This window comes from Drosophila teissieri, chromosome 4 (genome assembly GCF_016746235.2).
Source record: "Drosophila teissieri strain GT53w chromosome 4, Prin_Dtei_1.1, whole genome shotgun sequence".
In the NCBI taxonomy this organism is placed as follows: Eukaryota; Metazoa; Arthropoda; class Insecta; order Diptera; family Drosophilidae; genus Drosophila; species Drosophila teissieri.
In genome coordinates this window covers 802,043-828,957 of record NC_053033.1, presented here as the reverse complement: position 1 = coordinate 828,957, position 26,915 = coordinate 802,043, and the positions used below count along the sequence as shown (strand labels likewise).

At 33.8% G+C, this 26,915-nt stretch overlaps 4 protein-coding genes across 17 annotated transcripts in view; 2 read left to right on the top strand and 2 right to left on the bottom strand.

Annotated features, from left to right (window-relative positions):
- Positions 1–626, top strand: part of LOC122622932 (growth/differentiation factor 8) — a 6,098-nt gene extending 5,472 nt beyond the window's left edge. For all 3 annotated transcript variants that reach the window (XM_043801732.1, XM_043801731.1, XM_043801730.1), the window contains one exon: positions 21–626. In XM_043801732.1, coding sequence (XP_043657667.1) covers positions 21–389 — 369 coding nt within the window. In that variant the 3' untranslated portion in view covers positions 390–626. The remainder of the gene's footprint in view (positions 1–20) is intronic.
- LOC122622931 (RNA-binding protein MEX3B) overlaps positions 1–16,423 on the bottom strand; it is a 21,403-nt gene extending 4,980 nt beyond the window's left edge. Inside the window, exons 1-4 of one of the 6 annotated variants that reach the window (XM_043801728.1) lie at positions 15,962–16,363; positions 15,565–15,663; positions 14,909–15,516; positions 10,017–12,699 (exon numbers count right to left, since the gene is read on the bottom strand). In XM_043801728.1, coding sequence (XP_043657663.1) covers positions 11,240–12,699; positions 14,909–15,362 — 1,914 coding nt within the window. In that variant the 5' untranslated portion in view covers positions 15,363–15,516; positions 15,565–15,663; positions 15,962–16,363 and the 3' untranslated portion in view covers positions 10,017–11,239. Of the gene's footprint in view, positions 1–10,016; positions 12,700–14,908; positions 15,664–15,823; positions 15,846–15,961; positions 16,364–16,393 lie in introns of those variants that run through there. The other 5 variants (XM_043801729.1, XM_043801725.1, XM_043801724.1 and 2 more) reach the window with 5 other exon arrangements.
- On the top strand, positions 12,274–26,915 carry LOC122622934. 4 transcript variants are annotated; one of them, XM_043801736.1, is made up of 3 exons: positions 12,274–12,328; positions 25,851–25,893; positions 25,989–26,915. In XM_043801736.1, the coding sequence occupies exon 3, from the start codon at positions 25,996–25,998 to the stop codon at positions 26,797–26,799; it is 804 nt and encodes a 267-aa protein (XP_043657671.1). In that variant the 5' UTR covers positions 12,274–12,328; positions 25,851–25,893; positions 25,989–25,995; the 3' UTR covers positions 26,800–26,915. The 4 variants fall into 4 exon arrangements, with proteins under 4 accessions (XP_043657671.1, XP_043657670.1, XP_043657669.1 ...); XM_043801735.1 differs by lacking the exon at positions 12,274–12,328 and adding an exon at positions 23,229–23,347 and having other exon boundaries at positions 25,970–26,915; XM_043801734.1 differs by lacking the exon at positions 12,274–12,328 and adding an exon at positions 23,230–23,347 and having other exon boundaries at positions 25,989–26,914.
- On the bottom strand, positions 17,652–22,797 carry LOC122622930 (slo-interacting protein 1). 4 transcript variants are annotated; one of them, XM_043801721.1, is made up of 6 exons: positions 22,660–22,797; positions 22,060–22,545; positions 21,049–21,366; positions 19,501–20,485; positions 18,855–19,009; positions 17,652–18,401 (listed from the first exon to the last, which is right to left on the bottom strand). In XM_043801721.1, exons 1-6 carry the CDS (start codon positions 22,699–22,701, stop codon positions 18,081–18,083), a joined length of 2,307 nt encoding a protein of 768 aa, XP_043657656.1. In that variant the 5' UTR covers positions 22,702–22,797; the 3' UTR covers positions 17,652–18,080. The 4 variants fall into 4 exon arrangements, with proteins under 4 accessions (XP_043657656.1, XP_043657654.1, XP_043657655.1 ...); XM_043801719.1 differs by having other exon boundaries at positions 22,060–22,574; positions 22,660–22,751; XM_043801720.1 differs by having other exon boundaries at positions 19,558–20,485; positions 22,060–22,574; positions 22,660–22,751.

The window sequence follows — 26,915 nt, the reverse complement described above, 5'->3', positions numbered from 1 at the left end:
ATATATTTTAAATATTTCAGACTGTTCACATCGAAATTGGATCACAAAAAAAGCATCGGAGAAAGCGCAGCGTATATATGGACTGCACAGAAAATGATCATGACATGCGGTGTTGTCGATATCCCCTTAAAGTTAATTTCACCAGCTTTGGATGGCATTTCGTTGTAGCCCCAACGTCTTTTGACGCATACTTCTGCAGCGGTGATTGTAAAGTTGGTTACCTAGAGCAATATCCCCATACACATTTAGCAGCCTTAACGACATCGGCCACACCGTGTTGCTCGCCGACAAAAATGAGTTCCTTAAGTTTGTTATATTTTGACGATAACCATAATTTGGTTTTAAGTGTTATACCAAATATGTCTGTAGAGGGTTGCAGCTGTTCTTAGCGAATAAAATTAACTAATACATACGGTATGTAAATAAATATACGTAAAGTAATATTGATCTGTTTGAGAATGCTAGTATAAAGTATATTTCCCAGATTTTCATTAAAAAATACATTTATAAACCGTGAAAATAAATTAATAAATAGATTGCAATTAAACTGTAAAGAAAAACATTTTAAAATTAATTCGTACATTTAGCTTTTAAGAGAAATATAAAACCAAACACTACTTTTTAAACTGTGCCTTTAATTACGAATGAAAAGAAAAAGCAAGCAAACATTATTCGTTTTAAAGCTTTTATGACGCATTAAGAAATTCATCGCTAAAATAATCTAAGTACCTTAAGTTTTGACAAAATATCGAATGAATAAGAAATAACACCGATAGAGAAAAATAGTCTGAACGGCTATTTGTGGATCATTTTAGGCTGTGTGATTACCTAATTTGCATCGTTAGAATTGTTGACTGTAAATGGCTTTGTGCGTGTGCAAGTTACACTTTGAAATCGAAGTTCTGTTGTTCATTTTAAAATAAATAAGGATTTCATGGGTTCTAAGGCTAGCCTAAGCACACAAAACTAATTAAAAAGTTAAATTACATGCCACAGAAATAGAGAAATGCTAGTGATCATAGTCAAAATCATTAGTAAAAGCGAAGATGCTACTTTAGTGACGCTCTCCCTTTGTAATTTGAATAATGAGAACCTAGAACTAGATCTAAAGCCACACAGAATATGACGTTGCGCATCTTCACATTCGAATGTTTAAAAAAACAAGAGAGAATGCTATAATCGAGTTTTACGACTACCTGATACCTGTTACTCAGCTGGTTAAGGTGCGAAGGAAAAATTTTAGCACTGACCGTTTTTGGCGGTTTGTGGGCGTGGGTTTTATGGCAAATAGATAGAAAATGTATAAATATAAAATAACATTTTTTCAAAACACATTTTAAAAGTATGGGCGTGGCAACGTGGGCTTACAAATTTGGGCTGCGCCCAAATGCATGCTTAGTCAACTTTCTAGCTTTTATAGTTCCTGAGATCTCGACGTTCATACGGACATGGCCAGATCGACTCGGCTATTGATCCTGATCAAGAATATATATACTTTATATGGTCGGAAACGCTTCCTTCTGCCTGTTACATACATTTCATCATCTAGTATACCCTTTTACCCTACGAGTAACGAGTATAAATATGCTAGAATGTTAAGTTTTCAAACAAATTTTGATTAGTTCCTACGAATGGGCACTAACGTAAACGCCGTTTGGATGAGTGTGAATAAATTTATTTTTAAAAATAAAATATTTTTAATGGGAGAAAGATGAAACGAAAAATTCAGATTTAAATTATGAACTCCAGAACTTCGACAAATTTTGAATATTCATTCTTAGTTAAAAAAAAAACAAAATACTGCAATTCCAGCCTACTAAACTGATTTCTCACTTTCCATGAAAGATGAAACGAAAAATTCAGATGTAAATTATGAACTCCAGAACTTCAACAAATTTTGAATATTCATTCTTAGTTAAAAAAAAAACAAAATACTGCAATTCCAGCCTACTAAACTGATTTCTCACTTTCCATTTTTTTCCCAATGATGAAAATAGTTTTGAAAAGTGCTCCTGATAGGTAAGCATTTATAGGCGATGGTCGTGTGATATTCCGAATATAGTGTGGGCTAAGATTAAAAACACTTAAAAAATACTGCCCGCAGACAAGCAAAAACTTAACTCCACCCTATACAACCCATAAGAAGTTCCAGGTTACTTCGCCAAAAGGTCGTGAGCAATACATGGCGATCATTTCCAACCTTACTCATCACTAATTTTTTATTAATAGTTTTAAGTACAAATTAGTCTATAGTCGTTTGCGGTATACTCTTCCACTTTTATTAGGAAAATATGCTGCCGTAACTGAAAGAACTCAAAATGCAAGCCCCTCTTAATTATGGCAAACAAATTTATTTATCTCCGAAAAATTTATTATATAACCATTTAGTGATACATTACTATATATATTGATATACTTATATTTGCATAAATATTTCTCATATAAATTTAGGGGTATCGGTTCTTGAGTTGGCTTTTTAATGTGAATACTAATCAGTAAAATGAGTATGCCAATTTAAGTCGATATATGAAATGTACTTCTAAGATATTTTATTTTCTGTCGAACACAATACGGATATTTTCATATTGTTAATATTGTTTATGTTATTGGTTTTTTATTAAATTATTGATTATTATTATTAATTTTAAATTAGATTAATATATTTATAATTCATATACATACATATATGTATTATTTCTCTGAATTTATTGTTGTTTTGCTTATTATTTGTTTTTATTTCTTAATTAAAGTAATTCATCATTTGAATTTGTAAAACATTCGTTGTAAATATATTAGCTGCCAATTATAAGTTAAATGCAAGTCCTTATAAACTGTGTAAAAAAATATTTACTCCTTTTGTTTGTACGTATGTACACAATTCCTACAAATTATATTTTGTATAGTGTATGTAATTAAGCTTCTATTTAAGAAAAGATTATTTGATGCAGAACCAAACGGATAGCCGAAATAAATGTGCCACTAAAATGTTAAACTTGGTAAAAACAAAATATGAAAAATAATAAAATGTACACTCTACGTGGAATATTTAATAGTTTCTTTGCGCCATACTAATATAATGACAATTAAATTTAAATGTGATACAAAAATACTTCTCAACAAAATATGTACGTACCATTTTCAGGTAAAAAAAAATTTAAAAATTTTACTTTCAATTGAAATTGTTTTTGGCATGATATTTAATTTTTTCAGGAATTACAGTGTTACAATTCCCGAGGTCCGTAATTTAATCTGAACTCGACCGTTGGGTATCCATATCTTAAACCTTAAATTTTCCATGGATTTTCAATGATTTTTTTCGAAAAATATTATATACGTGTTTATCATTAAACAATAATTATGGTTCCAGTTTGTTATGAGCACCCTAGATGTTGTTTTATTTTTATAAAAAACCTTATGTTATGCAATGTTACACACTAATATGTCCTATGCATTATATTTTAAAATACTGATTCTTTGTCATATGAATGAGAACGCATTAAATTCCTTAAAATAGTATGCTATCTTACGAAGAATATTATTAATGGCTATGTAATACGTATATATAATTATATAATATAGTATGTATACATAAATGCTCAATATATTTTTTTAAAATCTGTTTATGAAATTAAATTTGTCTAGTTATATTTTATAAATAATGTAAGAGGTTTATTTTGTGCGATTTATAAATTATTTAGTCTCACTCGTTTGAAATTTTGACCTTATAGACTTTATTATAAAATTATATACATTTTAATATATATAAGCCAGCCTCTATTACAAATATTCGATTGATTCATTTAACCCTGGTGAACGAACAGTAGAAAATGTTAATAACACAGGCTTAACATAAATGCTAATATTAAACATCCAATTTTAAACATAACTGGAATAGGTTGGTCTTTATAACGTTCCGCGCAACTCGCATTGTATTATAAATATTAAATATGATTGACTATAAATATATAAGTCTTTTTATTCACATTAATCGTAATATTTTAAAGGTAGTTGTCACATGTGGGTCATATATCGTAGTTTTAAGTATATATAACTTTTGTAATTTTTTTACTTTATCTGTTCTATATATATATTGTGTCCGATCTTAATATTAATGCTAATTTATCAGTCGTTTTACATTTTTCAGAGAATTAGTGTCATAAAGATTACTTTTAAGATACAATATATTTTTTGTTTGTTTTATAATGAAATTTTTTTTTCTAACTTATGTTATAATCTGATTAAAAATTGCACATTAATTGGGAATAATGAAATCAAGACTTTATTATTTGTTCAACCTAAAACAATAATAAAATATTCATTAAAATTGTTGATTAAAGTGTAAAAGAAATTATACTTTAATGTTTAATTGACGGAGATCTAAATGAAAAAGTTTGTCACAAATCTGAAATGAAAATCGACTTCTTCATGTAAGGTTAAGTTCCAACGTTTAAACGTCTTTTGCCTAATAGAAACATGGTCAATAATAGGATTTATTTTTCATCCACATTATTAATAAAAATGGATTCCAATCCGATATTGGAAATGGACTAGAGCTAAAATATGTACATTTTTCTAATTGTTTAAAAAAAAATAAAAAAAAAGATATCTGAATCTTAATTTTTACTCGACGGTAGATGACAAAAGTTTCTGAAACCCAAATCTGTAGAAGTCCCTTTTTCACAACGTCAAACTATCTGACGAATATAAAAAGTAATTTTTATAAAAAACGCAACAAAATACGATACATATTGATATCTGTAAATTAATAGAGCCTTATCTTAATTAACCGCAAGAATTACTTTAAGTACACTTTAACTAATTAAACAGGATACAGCAGGAATCATTTAGATAGATGATTTATATTTCTTTGATTAGTTTATAAGCTTTTAATAGTTAAAATTTTATGCAGTGCGAAACAACCACCTCGTATATAATTTTTGGTAATTAAAAACCTTAGTAACCACATTTACATAAGAAGCCAAGAAGTCAATAATAAAGAATTTACGCTAAAGCATTCAAATATTGCTTAATGAAACTGTAATAATGTTAAAATTACATTGATCGCACCCAAAAATTTTCGTTTTTTACGATTTAAGGATGCTAGCTTTGGTGAAATAGCCCCAAAAAGTTTGAAAAACCTACGGTATATGTAGCATTAAAAAACAAGAGAGAACGCTATAGTCGAGTTCCCCGACTATCTGGTACCCGTTACTCAGCTATTCGAAGATGCGAAGCAGAGTCTTCAGCACATACAGTTTTTGGCGGTTTTGTGGGCGTTAGAGTGGGCGTGGCAAAAAGTTTTTTGGCAAATCGATAGAAATTTACAAGACTAATACAAAAATGAAAAAATATCAAAACATTTTTCATAAGTGTGGGCGTGGCAGCTTTGGGCGGTTTGTGGGCGTTAGAGAGGGCGTGGCAAAAAGTTTTTTTGCAAATCGTTAGAAATTTACAAGACTAATACAAAAATGAAAAAATATCGAAACACTTTTCAAAAGTGTGGACGTGGCAGTTTTGGGCGGTTTGTGGGCGTTAGAGTGGGCGTGGCAACATGAATCGACAAACTTGCGCTGCGTCTATGTCTCTGGAGCTTGCATGCTGAATCTCAACTTTCTAGCTATTATAGTTCCAGAGATCTCGACGTTCATACGGACGGACAGACGGACATGGCCAAATCGACTCGGCTACTGATCCTGATCAAGGATATACTTTATATGGTCGGAAACGCTTAATATCGATATTTTACCGAAGATATAAGCAAAAGAATAGTGTTTATAACTTGCACACATATACAAAAAAAATAATAATACGTATATACACACATGAAATCTCGCTTGCAATTTTCGCGCCGAATTCAACCAAATTTTCGGGATTACATCAGTGTACGTTATAAGAGGCCTCATTTTGTTACAATGTGAACTTAATGTAGCCAATATTAAGCCTCATTAAGCTTTTAAACCAGAACTAGTGCTTTCCAATTCTTTTTATTTGGTGAATTATAGATTATTGCAATCAACAAAAAATTGTGCCAGATTTATTACACATAAAACATTTTTCCGGACAAACGCCGAACAACCAATAGTAAAAATAAAATCGAGCTAATTTTTTTTAAACATATTTTGGTTTACTTTTTTAATAATCAAATACGAAAGTTTGTTTTACGATTTTTAATATAAAAAACGTATATATATTATTTACTAAATAATATTAAAATATAATAAATAACCTTGATATATATAATCGATGTTCCTTGTTTATGCTATTAAAATTATCATTAGAGATTGTAGGTCTTCCCTAGTAGATGGGTTTGGTATTATTTTGGTTAATATAATGTGGAAACTTAAAAATTATTTTAGCAACACGAATTTTTTTAAATATTCTACTTGTATAATTATTAATTTCAAATATATTTATTTATTTTATGTATGACTTCCTAAGAACACTGGGAAAAATTGTATATCCTATTCGTAAAATTAAGAGGGAACTACCTGTAGACACTTAAATAAATCTATATTTTGTTTAAATCAATAGGCAATAGAATATCGCGTCAAAGTTTCAACAGCTATTACTCAAAATTGCTTAAGAGATACCTGCCGAAAGTGATTGGCGCAGCCAGCCTTTCTTTGACTGCAAACTTTAAACGTCATTTTCGCGAAACCATGTTTTTTAAAATTGTGTAAGTGATAATAAAAAAAAAATAATAAACCGATTTTCATCATCTATGTAGCATTCATTTGAAGAGCATACAAAACAATTTTAGACCCTTTTTGACAGCAATTTTTTAATCCCTGTTTTACAGGATAATTTATGAATTTCGATAACATTTTAGTTCATTAACGACCAAAACCCTCCCGATTAAGAAAATGGTTGGTTTGTTGATTTCAGACTAAAACAAGAGAGAACGCTATAGTCAAGTTCCCCGACTATATGATACCCGTTACTCAGCTATTCGAAGTGCAAAGGAGAGTATTTAGCACATACAGTTTTTGGCGGTTTTGTGGGCGTTAGAGTGGGCGTGGCAAAAAGTTTTTTGGCAAATCGATAGAAATTTACAAGACTAATACAAAAATGAAAAAATATCAAAACATTTTTCAAAAGTGTGGACGTGGCAGTTTTGGGCGGTTTGTGGGCTTTAGAGTGGGCGTGTGCAACATGAATCGACAAAATTGCGCTGCGTTTATGTCCCTGGAGTCTGTATGCTTAATCTCAACTTTCTAGCTTTTGTAGTTCCTGAGATCTCGACGTTCATACGGACGGACAGACGGACATGGCCAGATCGACTCGGCTACTGATCCTGATCAAGAATATATATACTTTATATGGTCGGAAACGCTTCCTTCTGCCTGTTACATACTTTTCAACGAATCTAGTATACCCTTTTACTCTACGAGTAACGGGTATAATTATGGCAAGCATAACTTACACAATTTCCGATGGTAGAGGGGATAAGATATACAAGATCCTTGAAAAATTTATTGAATTACAATCTTCACTTTTGTAAACGTTTTTTTTATTACCTCAGCAGGCATCACTCTAAATATATGTTATAATTTAAATGGAACTGTCTTCATTTCCCTACAAAGCGACTGCAAAAAAGAGCTCTTTTTTCAGCCCCTTAGAGTGGTTCCCCCTTAAAGGATATATTAAATTCGTTGAAAAGTATGTAGCATACAGAAAGAAACGTTTTCGACCCTATGAAATGAACATATATATTTTTAATAAGGATCAATAGGTTCTCTGGCCATATCCGATTTATCTCGGGATTTATCGAAGATAGAAAGTTAAGATAAGCAGTGAATGTTAGTTTGAAATGCGTGCCACGTCCACTCATTGCTATAACTGTCAGGACAACACTTTGTTTAGATTTTTTTAATTTTTGGCTTGACAATTTAAATCGATATGCCTCCAGAATTGTAAATTTCAAGGAGTTCTCTAGTTTTTAACATTAAACTAGTGCCGTGTAATAACCACGTACAACCCGCTACATCTATCCTACAAAGCCACACTTAATCAAAATATCGGTTCGTTTGAGTATAGTATGTACAGCCGTGGACGTATAAATAGCACACATCAGAACAGTAACTTTAGATCGATTATTTCAGAAGTATTTGGCTTTCGATTCCAAAAATTTTGATGTGAATTGATTATTGCTCTCTTCTAGATGACGTACAACCCAAAAATTTACCATTATCATTTTTTTCTTCTGCTTTATGCTTAATTTTCGTTCGCGAGCGATTATTTAGCGTGTTCACAGAAATAGCACACTTTAAAGAACTTACAGCAAATTCCGTGTAAAAAGTGTTTTTTCTAAGTTTTTTTTCGTGATTTAAAAAATTTTGTCAACAAATTAATGTAATTTAATACAAAAGTTAAAAAAATGGGTCGAGGAAAGCATTGTTCAGTTGAAGAAAGGAGGATGATATTCAACCTAACTGAATCTGGCAATACACCTGCTGAAATTGCCGAAATAATGAAATGTTCGAGGAAAATGGTATATAATGCACTAAAGGTAGTGAAGGAAAACACAGCATATTTGACCAATCAAAAAAACGCAAACCAAAGCCACGAAAAACTGATCCGCGTACAGATATGCTCATAGTACGGAAGAGCAAGGCGGATCCTTTCAAGTCCTCCCGCGAAATTATGGAGGAAAGAAATAAAGAATGTGGCACAAATGTATCGAGGAAATTAGTGGCAAGAAGACTAAATGAAGCTTCCCTCTTTGGACGCATCAGCAGAAAAAAACCGCACCTGTCAAAACGCAACATATCGCAACGATTAAGTTTCGCACGGGCCCACCGGGATAAGGACCTGAGTTTTTGGAAAAACATCCTTTGGAGCGATGAAACAAAAATTAACAAAGTAGGACCCGATGGGAAAACATTTGGTCGTCGTCCAAAAGGCCAAGCTCTTAACCCCAGGTACACCATGAAGACTGTTAAGCACGGTGCCGGTTCCATTATGTGCTGGGGTGCATTTTCCTGGCGAGGTGTGGGTCCGCTTTACCGGATCAATGGCGTAATGGATCGCTTTATGTATGTGGACATTCTCAAAAATCAAATGGAACCATTTACGTTTGAGAACATGCCTCTGAAATGGACATTCCAGCACGACAACGACCCAAAGCACACATATCGTGTCGTTAAAAAGTGGTTGAAGGACGAATCCATCCAAGTTCTGGAATGGCCGGCTCAAAGCCCTGACATAAATCCAATAGAAAATCTATGGAATGATGTCAAGGTTATGATATCCAAAAAAAAAATTTCAAATCTTGACGATTTGTGGAAAGGTGTCCAAGAAGCCTGGAACTCCATTCCAAAGGATAGATGTCAGGATCTTGTGGAGAGTATGGGTTGAAGATGTAACGCAGTCATCAAAAATCATGGATACTCAATCAAATATTAAATTTGCTTTACATTAATTACTTTTAAACTTATTTTTTATGATTAATTGAAGATATTTTGAAATTGTGCTATTTCTGTGACCACGCATTTTTCGTTGTTTTTTAGTTTTTAAATTTCCACATCTTTTTTTTTAAACATTTATTCATTTTGATTAATTAATTTATTAGTTTATAAGCTAAGCTATGAAGAACGAAAGCTGTTTTATTTCCAAGAAATTTTTTTTAATTAAAAAAACTATTCAAAAAGATGAACTTCATTTTGTGCTATTTATACGTCCACGGCTGTATGTATATGCATTCGTTGGCCCGTTATCTGTATGAAACTTTCTTAAAAGATTTCTATCTATTGCAGCTATGACAAAGAGGGTTACAAAGAGTGAAATTCCCAAAATAAACAAGAGAGAACGCTATAGTCGAATTCCCCGACTATCTGATACCCGTTAGTCAGCTGGTGGAAGTGCGCAGGAGAGTCACTGACAGTTTTTGGCGGTTTGTGGGCGTGGAAAAAAGTTTTTTGGCAAATCGATAGAAATTTACAAGACTAATACAAAAATAAAAAAAATATCAAAACATTTTTCAAAAGTGTGGGCGTGGCAGTTAAATCGACAAACTTGCGCTGCTTCTATGTCTCTGGAGTCTGCATGCTGAATCTCAACTTTCTAGCCTTTATAGTTCCTGAGATCTCGACGTTCATACGGACGGACAAACTACTTAAAATCTAAACTTATTATAAATCAATATCTACTTTCAAAAAGGCTTCTATCTACCTGTTAAATACTTCTCAACGATCCTCGTATACCATTCACTCGACTAGTAACGGGATATATCAACAACTTTTTCATTAGCTCACTTTCAAATTTTTTTGGAGCTGCTTCAATTACACATCAATTTATTACTTACACAATTAACATCTGAAGTGTGCCGTTTCAATTTGTATACTTCAGGAAATCTTGAGAATCTTTGCGTATTAACACACAGACGGACATGCCGAGGCTAGGTCGGCCTTTGATGTTGATTGCAAATGTTTCCTTCAATACATTACAAGCTTGAACATTAAATGTTATACTTTATGTATAATGTTATTCTCTCTGTTAAAAATTAAATCCTGAAAGCCATTTAATGTAAGTGCTTAAAGGTTTGAACACGGTTTAAAAGGAGAACTACTGCGGAGCTCCTACAGATTTGTTAGAAAACAAACAAAAGCCAATACCACATTTCGTTTAAATATGCAAAAGAGAATGGCTATTGTCGAGTTCCTTGCGACACAATCGGAAAGACAAATAAACATTCAAATCAGCGTTATAAAATAAAACTTTCACAAATTCAGAGCCTTAGAAGAATCATACCTAATATTTTTTTACAGACAGACGGGCATATCCAGATTGAATCACCTAGTGATTGCGATCAACAATATATACAAATTATAGGTTCGGAAAGGCTTCCCTTAACCTCTTACGAGTTACAGAGAAAACTAATTTGAAGTTCATTTGCTTATATATTGGATAGTTAGTTTGGCCTGAAGCTAGGTTTCAGAAGGGTACTACCTTTTCGCCAAACGCTTAATTTTCAAAACACCTGGCTGAAACACTTTTGAAAAAATAAATATTGTCAATTTTAAGTTTAAATAAAAATAGAAGACGTTCATCATGTTTTAAAAAAAATGTATAATTTAAATCTGTGTTTCAGACCCCTGACATAACTAAATTTGAAATGAAGGAATCCCTATAATCCCTGAAAGTTCAACTAATGTTAATAGACTTCACGGAAGCCACGACTAGATGTATAACCGATTAACTAAAAAACAAACTAATATTAAATACTTAAAAAAAACTCAAATTATCCTAAAATTCGCATTGCATGATAAACAATAGAATTACAAACCGGACAAACAGCATCCATAGAAAGACAGATGTGATTAGCACATTCCATACAAAACATATTGTGACCACATGGAACCAAAGCAGTGGTAACATTATTTTCATTACATACAAAGCATTCACGATGAATTAAAATTTTTTCTGCGTTGGATTGCACTTGAATGGTTTTTATCTTTTGTGGGATATTACAAATAGTGGGATCTTTAATGTGGTTATGATTTTGTTGATTTGCAGAATGTTCACCCATACCTAAAAGAGAGTCGGTAGGACTAATTGAGATTGTGGGCGAGCAGTGAGCTGTGGGTATGATATTTGCTGGTTGGTTCCAAATACTGGGAGAGTCCCCTATACCCTCGTCAACGTCAATTGAATCACTAATACTTTTCCATATATTCAATATTTCTGGAGGTGTATTTGCGCTATTGTTGGTACTTTTTGTTGAAGTTGTAGAAGAAGCAGATGAACAAGATCTTGTTAAAATATTGGCATTACAGTTGGGATGAAACGATGCCGATGTAGATGTGGGAGTACAGAAAGACAATGTTTTACTAGACGTAGTGCGAAAAACAATATTAGCAACATTAGCTTTGGCCAAAGGCATAGAAACTTCATTTCCAGGAAGACGTTTGTCATATATATCTGTTGCCGTTATATTTGCTGCTATTTCCATATCAGCAAACTCAGATTTTTGAAAACAGTTACCAGTATGCTGACCTTGCACGTGCTGCACTGAATTGCTTACGTTTCCAATCGTCTTCATTGAATTATTTGCATACTCTTGAGTAGACGCATGGGCATTTTTGTATATGGACGATAAAATTTCCGAATTCAAATCATCATTTAGAATTTGCGTTAATGAAGGCAGTGACGCGTATTCATTAGCCTCAACCGAATTACTAATTTGCATAGTAATAGCATCAGCATTTCCAGATCCACTTCCAGTTCGAAGAGCAATATGAGCTTCTATTTGCTTTCGTGCAGTATCAACGTTGTCTGGCAAGCCAGTAACTTCAAAAATTGGTTCCTTTTCTCGCGATGGTGTCACAATGTAAGTTTGCGTCTCTTGTTGAATATGTTTGATTGTAGCGCCTTTTGGTCCAACAACGAGTCCCACTACCCGATAAGGTACACGTACCTGAATGGTTACCTGACCAGGCATACAAGGGGGACCTGACATGCGAGGAACTGCACCACCACTAGAGCTACTCGCACTTCCTACAATTCCGTTGTTGTGACCGTCGGTTATAGGCTTACGTGATGCGCGTATTAAGCTAAAGTGATCAGCAGCGGAAAGAATTTCTCGTTTAGCCTTGTTTACATCTTCCTTTCGACCAGTCACCACGAACACAGGTTCCTCCCCTCGAACTGGCGTCTTAATGTAAGTGTTGGTTTTGGCTCTCAAAGCTTTGATTTTGCACCCTGAAATGGAATGTGGGTAATTAAAAATGTAAATGTATTCCAAATTATTTTTTTACGGACTTTTATCACTGTGGATGGCAGTCGCATTTACTTAACATAATTTATCTGTCAAACTGATAAGTATAAGAAAGAATAGTTATAAGCACAACCGTTATTTTTATACACGTTACTCGTAGAGTAAAAGGGTATACTAGATTCGTTGAAAAGTATGTAACAGGCAGAAGGACGCGTTTCCGACCATATAAAGTATATATATTCTTGATCAGGATCAATAGCCGAGTCGATCTGACCATGTCCGTCTGTCCGTCCGTCTGTCCGTCCGTCCGTATGAACGTCGAGATCTCAGGAACTATAAAAGCTAGAAAGTTAAGACTCAGCATGCAGACTCCAGAGACATAGAAGCAGCGCAAGTTTGTCGATTCATGTTGCCACACCCACTCTAACGCCCACAAACCGCCTGAAACTGCCACACCCAAGCTTTTGAAAAATGTTTGGATATTTTTTTATTTTTGTGTTAATCTTCTTAATTTCTATCGGTTTGCCAAAAAACTTCTTGCCACGCCCACTCTAACGCCCACAAACCGCCCAAAGCTGCCACGCCCACACTTTAGAAAAATGTTTTGATATTTTTTCATTTTTGCATTAGTCTTGTAAAATTCTATCGATTTGCCAAAAAACATTTTGCCACGCCCACTTTAAGGCCCACAAACCGCAAAAACTGTCAGTGTTGAAGACTCTCCTGCGCACTTTCACCATCTGAGTAACGGGTATCAGATAGTCGGGGAACTCGACTATAGCGTTCTCTCTTGTTCTTAATATATAATCATAACCAAACCGATATAATGTTAAAGAAACTACACATACATACATACGTCAATCGTCCCATATCAGAAAAAAGCCCGCTAGCAAAAACAAATCCGTATTGAATAGTAACGAATCGCATAGAAGGAAATTCGTGCATTTGTATATATGTACATATACACGAGTCTTAACAAATCTAAAGGTAGCTCAAAAACTAAAAGGATTTGTATTGGTACCATATAGGTCACAAAACCATTCGGTAAACATAAAAACTAAAATTAAAACAAGAGAGAACGCTATAGTCTAGTTCCCCGACTATCTGATGCCCGTTACTCAGCTATTTGAAGTGCGCAGGAGTCATCAACACTGACAGTTTTTGGCGGTTTTTGGACGTTAGAGTGGACGTGGCAAAAAGTTTTTTGGCAAATCGATAAAAATTTACAAGAAACAAACAAAAATGAAAAAATTTCAAAACATTTTTCAAAAGTGTGGGCGTGGCAGTTTTGGGCGGAATGTGGGCGTGGCAACATGAATCGACAAACTTGCGCTGCGTCTATGTCTCTGTAGTCTGTATGCTTAATCTCAACTTTCTAGCATTTGTAGTTCCTAAGATCTCAGTGTTCATACGGACGGACATGGCCAGATCGACTCGGCTATTGATCCTGATCAAGAATATATATACTTTATATGGTCGGAAACGCGCCCTTCTGCCTGTTACATACTTTTCAACGAATCTAGTATACCCTATTACTCCACGAGTAACGGGTATAAAAACTAATGCAGGACTCATGATTTGACCTCATTTATGAAAGTCGTATAGCCAACTTTACATATACATATAATTCTATTACATTAAAAAAGTATAAGCACATTTATTGATCATTCAAAAATCATGTATGTGTGTTAGGTATATTTCTTTACTCTACGAGTATACTCTATAAGTATACAAATTCTTTAAAGATCTTTGAAATGTGTGGGCGTAAAATTTTTTGCGATTTGTGGGGGTTAGTGTGGGCTTGGCAATCTTCTGACAAACATACAAACGATGACATTGAGATCTCGACGCTTGATCACATTGGCCATCGATCCTGATAAGCACGGTTAAAATAACGATTCTATATTGGTTTCCCTATAAATTTCTTATTAATCTGCCCCTCAATACTTTAAATTGTACTTTGAATTCTTTAAATTCGAATCAATTTTAATCGTAGAATAAAACAAAAACGCTTGAATTTTATTTTTAGACAATACGACGTATTAAATCAAAATAGAGAATCCACATAAATGATTTGAGTACTCTATGAAATAATAACAATTTTTTTTACATTATGGAATCAAATCTCAACAGGAACAAGTGAATATGAGTTAACAAAAATTATGTATATTATTTAATTTATAAAATGCTTACCCTGTCTGCCCACTATTTCTGCTACATGTTCAGAACTGGGGACTGGAACACATTCGGTCATATTTTGCGACTTTTTGGATCGATCTTCTGAACTGGCGGTGCCGGCAGTCGGTAATAGAAGGCAGTTCGGTGCCGATGAAATTGGTAGCGTGCTGTCTACTTTAGAAAATGTGTGCATGTTGTTCATGGTCCCAATTTCAAAGTCATTTTGTGCACTTAAGGGCATTGGTAGCGGTTGAGCAGGTTGCGCATAGCAATTTTGATTGTCGTTAAATCCAACCAATGATAGTTCCAACGCCAATTGCAATGTCCTCGGATCTTCGGACAGTGGTAGCGTTGATTCATTGACTTTGGATTGTTCAGACATATCGTGATGGTGTGCTGGGTTTGTTTTCTGGATAGATCCTTTCAAATTAATGTTAGTAGGGATCTTCGATGTGACCTGAGCAGACATAGCAGTTGGACTCTTGTACCCTTTTTGAAGCGAAATTAAAACCGGTGCAACAGCACTATCTCGCAATGAGGAGAAGCTTGGTGACACGGAAGCAGATGACAAGTTGACGGATGAGATGGAACTCGATGGAGAACTTGAACTCACTCTGTTGAATCTACTTAATTCATTGGTTATGTGTGCTGTAGACATGTCAAGGTATTACCCAGCTTTAAGCTAAAAGACTCTCGTTCGGCCACATTTGGCAAGACCCAAGTTGAATGTTAGTACCAAAACATTTGAAGTTCTCCCCTTGCTGGATTTTCTGAAATATATAGAAAAGACCGAAATTGCATTTGGTATACATACGCATAGTTATGGAAGTGATAGCTGTGCATCTGTCTAATGGTACGAAAATTCTTCGTACTTAGGAATAGGAATATTATTACGTCCCAGGGGATCTTTTTTTGTTTTATTTAATTCACCTTTTCTAATGTATTAGTTTCCGGCAACTGAAATAAAGTATTTTCTTTCTTATTGAATGCCCGCGATATCTTAGCACCCAAAATACAGAATACCGCGCTCATAACCAACCCCTAACTTACAACTTTTGTGTCACTCACCCCTTGTAACTTCTTTTCTTCTCACACCCTATCTGAAACACACAACATCGAACGAGTTCATATACATATGTAGGCGCCAATCCTTAAATTTAATGTAACAGCTTATTGCCTAATTGCAGTCCACTAACAACACATGTGATGAACTCTTTACAAATTCACGATATATTTTGATACGAATAACACTGATATAAACACCTGCAGAGTGGCCAAAAATTTACGTGTGTACACTAGAAAACTTGTATCCCCAGGTACACATTCCGACAGTATTTCGACACGCCTTGTGTATGGAAAGATGGTAATATGTAGAGTTACTAAAGCTAATTAGCAAAAGGAAAGCGATTCTCCAAAAGAACTGTTCTGACGGAATATACATTGGCAGGACAGAGCAACTATTTTTTATTAAGCACACTCAATTCAATAAAATCGCATTACCGGCATTTAACGCACAATAGAGAACACAATCAAATATATGACAGCTATCGATATCTTGGAGATGAGAACCGTTATACTTAAATATTTTATAATAGATCATTCACACTGAACCACTTAAGGCGTTGATTTTGGACAGATTACTTGTACTGAAAAGTCATATGTTGTTATTTGTGAAGAACAGCATAACAGAATTTAAAGTTTAAGAGTTAACAGAATTTGTATTGCACAGTTGCGGTGCAACATTCGGCCACGTCCGAGAATTGTTTAGATGGCGCAAATTATTTATTAAAATTTTCCCTAAATTTAAACAAGAAATGTTTCAGGTAATATTTACCGTAAGCAAAACACATTGTGATTGAGATAAATTTAAATCATCAAATTTCAAATAAAAATGTTTATAATTAAAATAATATAGATTTCGGGATTTTTGACTATTGACTAAATTGTAAGCTATATAAATTGTAAATGTAAATATTTAAACCAACATTTTGACATATATAATTTAAATATTTACTTAGTTTACTCATTCGCAAAACATCAACATGCGAAATGAGCCAACTTTAGTACATTTCTCCGTCGCTTAGCACGGACTAAAGAAGAAAACTTGTTTAAGGAATCTTGGATTCAGTAGAAATAAGAGAGAATGCTAACGTCGCGTTCCTCGGCTTTTAGTTACCCGTTATTTTCAAAACAGTGGGCGAGGCAGTTTTAAGCGGATTATGGGCGTGGCAAACAAATTGTTGGCATACCGATAGAAATTTACAAAACTAATACAAAGCTAAAAAAATATTAAAGCATTTTTTAAAAATGTGGGCGTGACCGTTTCGAATGTTTTTGGGCGACAATATTGACTTCACTAGTCATCCTGATTAAGAAGCGTTATCGACCTTATTGGGAATTTAAGAAAAATTATTTAAAATAGTCTTTCGGTCCTAAGGTAAATCGAAAGCAACGGCCGTTACTCGTAGAGTATATTTCTGACCACATAAAGTATATATATTCTTGATTTTAATCAATAGCCAAGTCGATTTGGCCATGTCAGTCTGTCCGTCCGTATGAACATCGACATCTCAGGTTTTATAAAAGCTAGAAAGTTCAGATTACACATGCGGAATCCGAAAATTTTCTATCGATATGCCAAAAATGATGTGAAACGTTCTTGTTCGCACCCCCACGAGATAAGTAATAGATATCTGATATTCGAGAAATTCGACTATATCGTTCTCCCTTGTTTATGTATATTTTCACGCAAAACAAATTTGTTCATGATTTTTTATTTAGATAAACAATAAATTTATTAATTCCATTATTATGTTATGATATTCCGTACATAATCGTGCCGCCATCAACGAAGACTTTATGTAACGTTGGGATGATTTCAACAAATAACTAGTATAGGAACAATTCACAACGAAAGCCGATACAAATTTTTTGTGAATATTTAAAGGACCTTCATAACGCAATAATTTAATTCACACAACAAAAACATCAAACCTACATAGTTAGATTATCCAAATTTTAAAATGGAATTATAAAAAATCTTTGTTGTTATAATTTCTTCAGGTTTTGATGACCATAACAATAAAATAAAATACAATTTTTGGACAGTGAATTCAATTTGTGTTCTTAAGACTGTAGTTAAAGCTATGTAATATTTAAATGGTACAAGAGGAAAGTGTTACTGTGGCTATTGTTGGTGTGGCTGCGTCTGATGATGCCGCCTCTCTCGAGCCCGTTCGATGTGCCGCTTACGTTCTTCTTTCGTCCAATACCGACCTATTTTTACTTCAGATACTGTATCCTCCTCCGTTGTGGTAAACTCGTTGCAGCGCATATTTTTCCGAATCGCAACTTGCGGTCGATTACGTACTGGGCGTTTAACTATGTACCGCGTTCCATCTGGTCGTCTTTTAACCTTCCATACCATGGGAATGTCCTCACCACTTTCACCATTAAGCAATGAAGAATTTTGTTGTAAGCTTGTTGAAATATGGCATCGGTTTGCAACCTACACAAAAATTAATTACATCTTCTTTATACAATTTTGGTAACCAAATATATTTAATGAAATGCGTATTTTATCAAATGTAAAAAATTAAGTCAATTTATTTAACTTGTATGCTTAGTGTCTTTTGGAAGAACGGATAGTTTTTTCGTTGTAATTGTATTGGTATATTACATCGACGTTTTTTAAAATATTTTTTTGTTATTCATTTTAAAGCGTGATAATTGATAAATTTAGAGAAAATGTGTTTTTCTAACAAAAATTTAGATGTAACTCTTATTCAACTGTTAGAATGTGTTTGCATACCGTTATTGTTGCTGGCAGAAATTAGCCTTAAATGTGGTTCTTTGTTGAAATTTTCTAATGATACAAATTGATGTACATATATACATATGTATTCTTTTTAGGATCCATATCTTCTTCTACCATATGAACTTGTATTAAGTTTGCACTTACCTCTTGACTACTAACAAAGTGGTAACTACTTAAGTTTGGGGCGTTAAACTGTGGACAATGGCTATAGGAATCCTCAGTTTGTTTAACTCTTAGTATTTCAATGTCACTTTTAAGTGGATTGTTTTCATTTTCGAAGCCAACGTTGTGTTTCCCCTCTGAAATAGAATAATATTTATGGTTATTAAATAACATTCACGAGAGATCGTTTTTAGTTTGTAAGAAGCAGTAACAATTAAGAAGCAGAAAACAAAAATGGCATAAAAAAATAGATAAATGGAACATTAAAAATAGAAAACGCTATATGCAAAAATGCAATAGTCGAGCTCTCCGGCTATCTGATACCCGTTACCAAACTATTGGTAGTGAGAAGGAGAAATTTTCAGAGATTTCGAGATGTCGACGTTCATACGGACGGACGGACATGACCAGATCGACTCGGCTATTGAACCTAATCAAGAATATATATACTTTATATGGACGGAAATGCTTCCTTTTGCGTGTACTTTACAGGGTTCAAGATATTTTTCAACCGGTTACTAACTTACAAGTTTTTAAAAGTGATAATCGGAGCACGGCTGATATTTCAGACACTACTATCTGTGACTAAAATATAATTGTTATTTTTTCCTTAACCTAAATAACCTACCGCTGACATATGCTGTTGGCAGATTGGAAGAACAGAGACCTATACGGCCAGACTTGCCGAATGGTAATAGCAGCATACTGCTTACAGCTGTGGACTGCAAACTGTCATTGTGGCCATTAATAGCTGTACTTTCAAGCTTGCGACCAGTGGCGATACCGTCATCAGGATTTGTTGTATTTTGATGGGGAGAGACGCTATTATTTGAGCCACCAGTGTTGTAGGCACTTGAGGAGTTATCGACCTCTTCGCCAGGAGCCGAAGGGTTTCCAATAACAACATTATTTGTTCCATAAGCGCTGTATGCCACTCCACTACTGTTGGATCCGCTTGTGTTGGTTAATGTGCTCCGTAAGGTAAAAATACGACTACAAGTAGGTTGCTGTACTAATTTTAACGGCGGGGGTCGACCAACTAGAGTGTGTCTAGTTCTGGGGTATTGTGGCTTCAAGCCCAACCACTGGGCGACTCTTTGAGTTTGTTGTTGCATTGTTGTTTCTAATGTTTCGACCGTTCGCGATGCTATTGTAGACGAACAAGAATCTATCGACGTCTTGCCGTTTGAACGTTGGTACGGTGAACAATATAGTGGTTCACTTTCAGAATATTCTGGAATGGTCTCGTAAATGTGCTCGCTTTCGTCGTATTCATATTGCAGATGAACTTCATTTTGGCTTAAAGATTGATTGACGCTTTTTCGGTAATCAAAGTTTGCATTCGGGCGAAGCTTTATTTTACTACACGACTTGGTAGATTGCTCAATGATATTTTTCGGTAATGATATTTTACCATTTGAATCAGACGAGTTCTGTTCCGATGGTATATGATAGCATTTGTCAGATTGCATGGCGGATTCATGGGATAGTTCTTCCATAGACTGGACGCGTGTTAATAAAACCTTATCCAATTTATCCACTACATTTGTATAGTCATCTGGCAGAAATGTATTAGCATACTCAAAATGTATATCTTCGTCATCATCGTCTTCCTAAAAAATGTGGTCCAAAATATTGCAACCAGTTAAAGCAATTACACCTTAAAACTTTGTGCGTTGCCTAATTAAAACGGTTTCTATCGATTTAACGCTGTTACTCAATGGGTCACACAACTGTAGGCAGTTTTGTTTTGACTTGTTTTAAATAGTTATGTTTTGGGTGGGTAATATTTTTTTTTGTCTACAATTCCTGGACTTCCACTTCGTGTTTTTTTCAAACTTTTCTATATGGGATGTGGTTTATATATTTATCTTAATTGGGTTCAGCACCTATTTTTAAAATACTTTAGTAAACGTATGCGACTTTGACTGAGGTAAAGAAAAATACAATTTAAGAAAGAACATTATTCATCATTTGATGAGCGCAATCATTTTTTCCATATAAGGATGTTAATTTTTAACGGTATTAAATTCTACAGTGGTATATCCCGTTAATATAGTGAATTAAAATGAAACCGTTTTTATTAGAGAACTTGGTAAGTTCTGAAGCGTTGACTTTAATGTTTAAGAACTATTTTTGAATTTATATCTTTTTTTTTTTTGCAATTTTGACTTACAGGGTATAGAATTCGACTAACTAGTAGCGTTACTGATGTACCACTCCCGGCTATCTGGGTTTCGAACTCCTCCTGGTTTTTGACATCCAAGCCGTTAATACGAAGAATCTGGTCACCCTGTCGCAGGCGCCCATCTCGATAGGCTATACTTTCCGGTTGTACACCACTAATGAACACGTCCTCACTCTGTTCTGCGTTGTTACGCAGTATTTCACCTTTATTCGTGTCGATGCTTGATTGCTGAAGCCCGGAGGAGGTAACAATGAGACCAATTTGATTGCTTCTTGAATGCTCAACACCTTTAATAAGCGTTACTTCCTGTTGAGTATATAATAATACTATTATTTCTAAGCCCAATAACAGTTTTAGGAACTCTTATCCATTGGTTTTTTTTAGACACAAAAATATTTGTGTAGAAGTTGTACAAAAGGCGACTTCCTTTTATAAAATTTCAAATTGTTTGCTTCTTCGATTTTTATTTTAAGATATCAAATACTTAAAAAGAATAGAAGTGAGAGAAAAGTGGCAGTGCTCACACAATGTAAAAGGTTCCAACTCCAAAAATTTCTGATATAACTTAATTTACTTATATACATAGCTATTCTTTGACGACACTCATTTTAGAATCATCATTTTATCTATGTATATAAATAGCGTCTAACGAAACCTCAATTATCATAATTTGATACACCGCCTAAAATATAGTCACAAAGGTCTAAAGATTGATACGATATATATTACACAAACGCTGTTAAAACTATAATTGAAGAAGGCATTCAATAAGTATATTTAAGACATTTTCGACCATATAGAGTATATAAATATGTACGTATATTCTTGACCAGAACAGACATCCATATCTGGCTTCCCATCAGATCACTCGCTTACTTAGAAGTCGTCTTCGCACACACTGCACTGCTTCGTCAGTACGTGTACTGCCGTCTACATATATAGTAAGACAACCCAGAACAACAAATATGTGGCACTCCTGGAGTAAAATATGTTAAATACCTCAATGTCGATTTCCGGTTCCAGGCATTGTTCAAACAAGTGGTGTTCATGCTCTATGAAGTTGTCGGTAATCGTGTGAACCAAATCGCTATCCTTTAGAACGTCCGTGTCAACGATTGTTTGGGTTTGAGTTTCCTTTGATGCGGCTTGTGGACCGCCCAAACGATCATCGTGACTTCTAGCCCGTAGAGTCAAAACCAAAGGAATTTTTGTCTCGATTTCTTTCAAAGGTGTTGAAGGATGACCATTTTTATCTTGAGAGGCACTGGCAGTTCTGATCGTCGCTTCTGCTGAATTCTCAGTTAGGACAGAAAGTTCTTCGGGTTTATCCAACTTTGATATTTTGGCATTGGAGCCTTGTTTTAATTCTAAATCTAATGCATTGTTTTTCTGTCTGCATAATTCAACAACAAAGGTTTCTTTAGCTTGAAGGAACTTTTGAACCGCTTCATATCTCGACAAATGACTAACATCGTAACCATTTATCTGAAACAGAATATGTGCATTTTGTAACGCTAAAAATATAAATTTCACACTAATGGAACTATTTATGGTAAAAGCATGAACACGGTTCTTAGTTCTACTTTATATTGAACTTACTTTTAAAACAACATATTCGTACTCTACGTCGGCAATACTCATATTGCTGCCTTAATATCCAAAACTTGTAATTTAATTTCATTTAATTGTATACATATTTTTTCGATAGTGTGGCCAGACCTTTCGTTTTCATTTAGGTCATTAAATAGAAATAAGTATTGTAATCGATTCTCTTAAGCAATCGACGACTAAATAATCAATAATACGCCAGCAAGATCAATGATCATAACATTTTTCATATCACTTAAATAAGTAAATTATTTAAATAGGCAAAAATTCTGTCAAAAATTCATCAGTGGGTTTACATGGAATACATTTATTGGTCTTATTTATTTTTTCCGTGATTTTTTGTAACCGTAGGACAAACCAGTTTTCGTACCCAATCTAATGTTTGATACGCACGTGGCAATCAAATTGGGGTGGGGTTTCGTATTAATTTTTTGCCTAGTAAATCAACCATAACTATTAAAGGTAATAGACACAACCCGTAACTGTGTGAACATAATATAATAATTTAAAATCAAGACTTTCGATACTTTAAACGTGATCTATCGACGGATGCGCATTCCCAACACATATATATTGAGTTAAAACCGACAGAGCAAAATTCGTATTAATTGTTGTTTGATGTTTTAAACGGGAAATTCAAAATAATTTTGCTAATTAAAATAAAACATTTAAACTTCAGGTAGTAGATCGTAAATAATAAATTGTGCAAACAGTATCAACAACCGGGTGGATATAGCCGTTTCTAGTCTCTCAGTTTTAAAGCTAGACTCACTGTCATAAGTCGTACACCCCCAAAAAACTGAAAATAAACCTTTAAACACAAATGGTAATTAAATAATCTTGCTGTATGCAGACCTCTGCGTGTACACATTCATGTAGTCTTGTTAAAAATAAATATATAAAATATTTTTACAAAATTCGATGAAAAATATGTCAGTAAATTAAGTTGAAAAAAATGGCAAATTATATGCAAAACTGACAAAACCAATTGTGTTTAAAATTTCATTTTCAAAATTTTATAATTTTCAAACTTTAGTTATGTCGTGATATTAAAATATTATCGATTCTATCAATGATATTTTTTTTATCAAAATTGATATTGACAAATTTGATATTTTTTTTTCCACAATAAATAAAATAAAAGTGTCTTATTAACTTTATTTTTATACCCGTTACTTGTAGAGTAAAGGGGTATACTACATTCGTTGAAAAGTATGTAACAGGCAAAAGGAAGTGTTTCCGACCATATAAAGTATATATATTCTTAATCAGGATCAATAGCCGAGTCGATATGGCCATGTCCGTATGAACGTCGAGATCTCAGGAACTACAAAAGCTAGAAAGTCGAGATTAAGCAAACAGACTCCAGAGACATAGACGCAGCGCAAGTTTAGTGTTGCCACGCCCACAAACCGCCCAAAGCTGCCACGTCCACAAACCGCCCAAAGCTGCCACGCCCACACTTCTGAAAAATGTTTTGATATTTTCATTTCATTTTTGTATTAGTCTTGTAAATTTTTATCGACTTGCCAAAAACCTTTTTGCCACGCCCACTTTAACTCCCACAAACCGCCAAAAACTGTCAGTGCTGAAGACTCTCCTTCGCACTTCCACTAGATGAGTAACGGGTATCAGATTTATAATGCAGATAATAATACGTTGTGTTTATATAAATTTAAATGTTATAATGCTACCAGTACTTAGAATTAAGTGATTTTAGGAAGACTCGTTGTGTTATATGTGTGTCTGTCATTCGGTTTCTTAAGGTGCAAAGACAAGTTTGCAGAGTATCCAGTTGTTTTAATAATTCGGTCGCAGAGTTTGCACTTTGCAGTCCCGTTTTTTATATCAGTGTAATTGGATTTTATGTTCATTTTAACACGTGCACCTTTACTCGGTTTCGCTTTGGAAATCAGAGTGAACGAAGGGAAAATATAAAAAAAATATCGCAATATCGATAGTTGTGCAAAATAAAATATCGCGATAAATATATATTATTTTCAGGAAAAATATCGATATATTGATATTTTAATGTATTATCAACAACCCTACTAGACTTATCTAGTTCAGGTAGTATAAATATACATCTGTGGGAACGACCCGGAAAAAAAGTAACTCCTTTTCTACCCGGTACTCTTAGGGTAATAGAGTACACTATATTCGTTAAAAAGTATGTTACAGGCAGAAGGAAGCGTTTTCCACCATATATATTCTAGAGTTTGTAGTTTGTTGATTCATGTTTTCACGCACACTCTAACGCCTACAAACCGCCAAAAATTGCCACGCCGACACATTTGAAAATGTTTTCATATATTTTAATTTATTAATCTTGTAAATTTGAAAAAACTTCTAGCCACGTCCACAAACCGTCAAAAGCTGCCAGCCCACACATAAAAAATATTTTGATTTTTTTTTTTTTAATTTTTGTTAGTTTTGTAAGTTTTTTTCGATTTGTCAAAAATCTTTTTACCACGCCCACAATCCGCCAAAAACTTTCAGTATTGAAATTTCTCGTGCGCATTTCCACTAGTTCTCTCTTTTTAGGATCTATAACCGATTGGAATTGGGTGGAAGCGCCTCGATCCCAGATGTAACATGTGTATTTTCAAAGACAGGTGCAGCGCAAGTTTGTTTCCAAATGTTTCCACGCCCACAATCCGACCAAAGCTGCCATGCCCACACTTTTGAAATATTTTTGAATTGTTTTCTTTTGTTGTTTTTCCCAACAATAGTAAGGAAACTCGATTTTCTTGTTGTTTAATGGTATGGCAAACTATTGCCGGAAAGTGGTACAAATTTGCCTAGCCACCCGAATTTCAAAACGACACCTTCGTGTATCGAGTTACTAGATCAAATAGGAATAAGTTCCAAAGGGAATTAAACAATATCCTGTGGAATTAAAAATAATTAATAATTAGAAAACTGTCTCGGGTTACGTCGCTATGCTAAAATAGTATTAATTTAGTAGGTACTCGAGATATTTCTGTTTTTTGCTAAAAACTTTTCTTTGAGGGTCGTAACTATTAATTATTATTTAGCTAACAAGAAAAGCAACCAGAGAAGCAAGTGCTGTAGCAAGCAGAAAAGAGAATGCTTCAACTGACTTCTTACTTTACGAGTATATAAAAATTCTAGATATTTTTCAAGAATTTAACTAACTAAATCCCATTATTCTGTTTCAGGAGGATATCTAAGCCTTTGCTCATTGTCTCCATTTAATAGAAGGTTCGCATATAGTTCAATCAATAAAAACTATATATGTACATATGTACACACAAACAAGTATGTTAATAATAAGTAGAAACGCAATTTACTTCCAGATTAAAGATGACAACACATGATGGGGCTCAGTCATACTTCTCACGTCTTAATTCTATTTCCGAAAAGATTACTTTCGATCTAAATAAAGTTAAATCTGCACATAGTCAAGATGTTTGGCTTGCATTGACTTTAAACGAACAGGAAAAAATATTGAACGACCACTTAATAGATCCTAATATATTTTCTAAGTACTGCCATAAGACTGAAGAAAACTATGCGGCACAAGATCCGCAAGTACGTACTGAACTTAGTAAAAATGATTACCGTAAATTTTGTTACAGAGACATTGTTTATGTATATAACGGCCAAGACTTGCACACATATAATTATCAAAACGTAGGTTTAAAAATATTAAAGGATGAAAACACAGGAAATTTTCGAGATGAACATTCGTATCCATTTTCTTTTCGAACCAAATCACAAATTAACATTGTATTAAAAGAGTTAAAATGTCTTGTCGAAACTCCCATTGGCGTTAAAAAAGCCATTAATTTAAAAGTAAAGACAACAGATACAAAAATACCAATTCTTCAGGTTAATACTAATGATAAGATCGACATTAATCCAACGAAAAGAAAGATTTCTATTCTTGAAAAGTACCCAAAAAACGAAGGTGTATATATTGACGAATATATTGAATCTAATGAGAAAATTCAACTACTGTTTAAATGTGGATCGAAAAACAGTATACCTAATGACTTGTCTGATTATGAAAATGAATTTAAAGATGTACGTCAAGACGAAAATACAAAACTTTTATCCCCTCAACTAAAAATGCCTAAGGGTTTTGATTTTCTTAGTAATTGGTAAAAAAAATTGTCGAAGGAGGGCTGTTTTTTTATAACAAATAATTTGACAAAAAACATTAAAAAATTAAAATTGATCTTTCGTAAGTCCAAATTTTGAATTCAATATTTTTATAAACA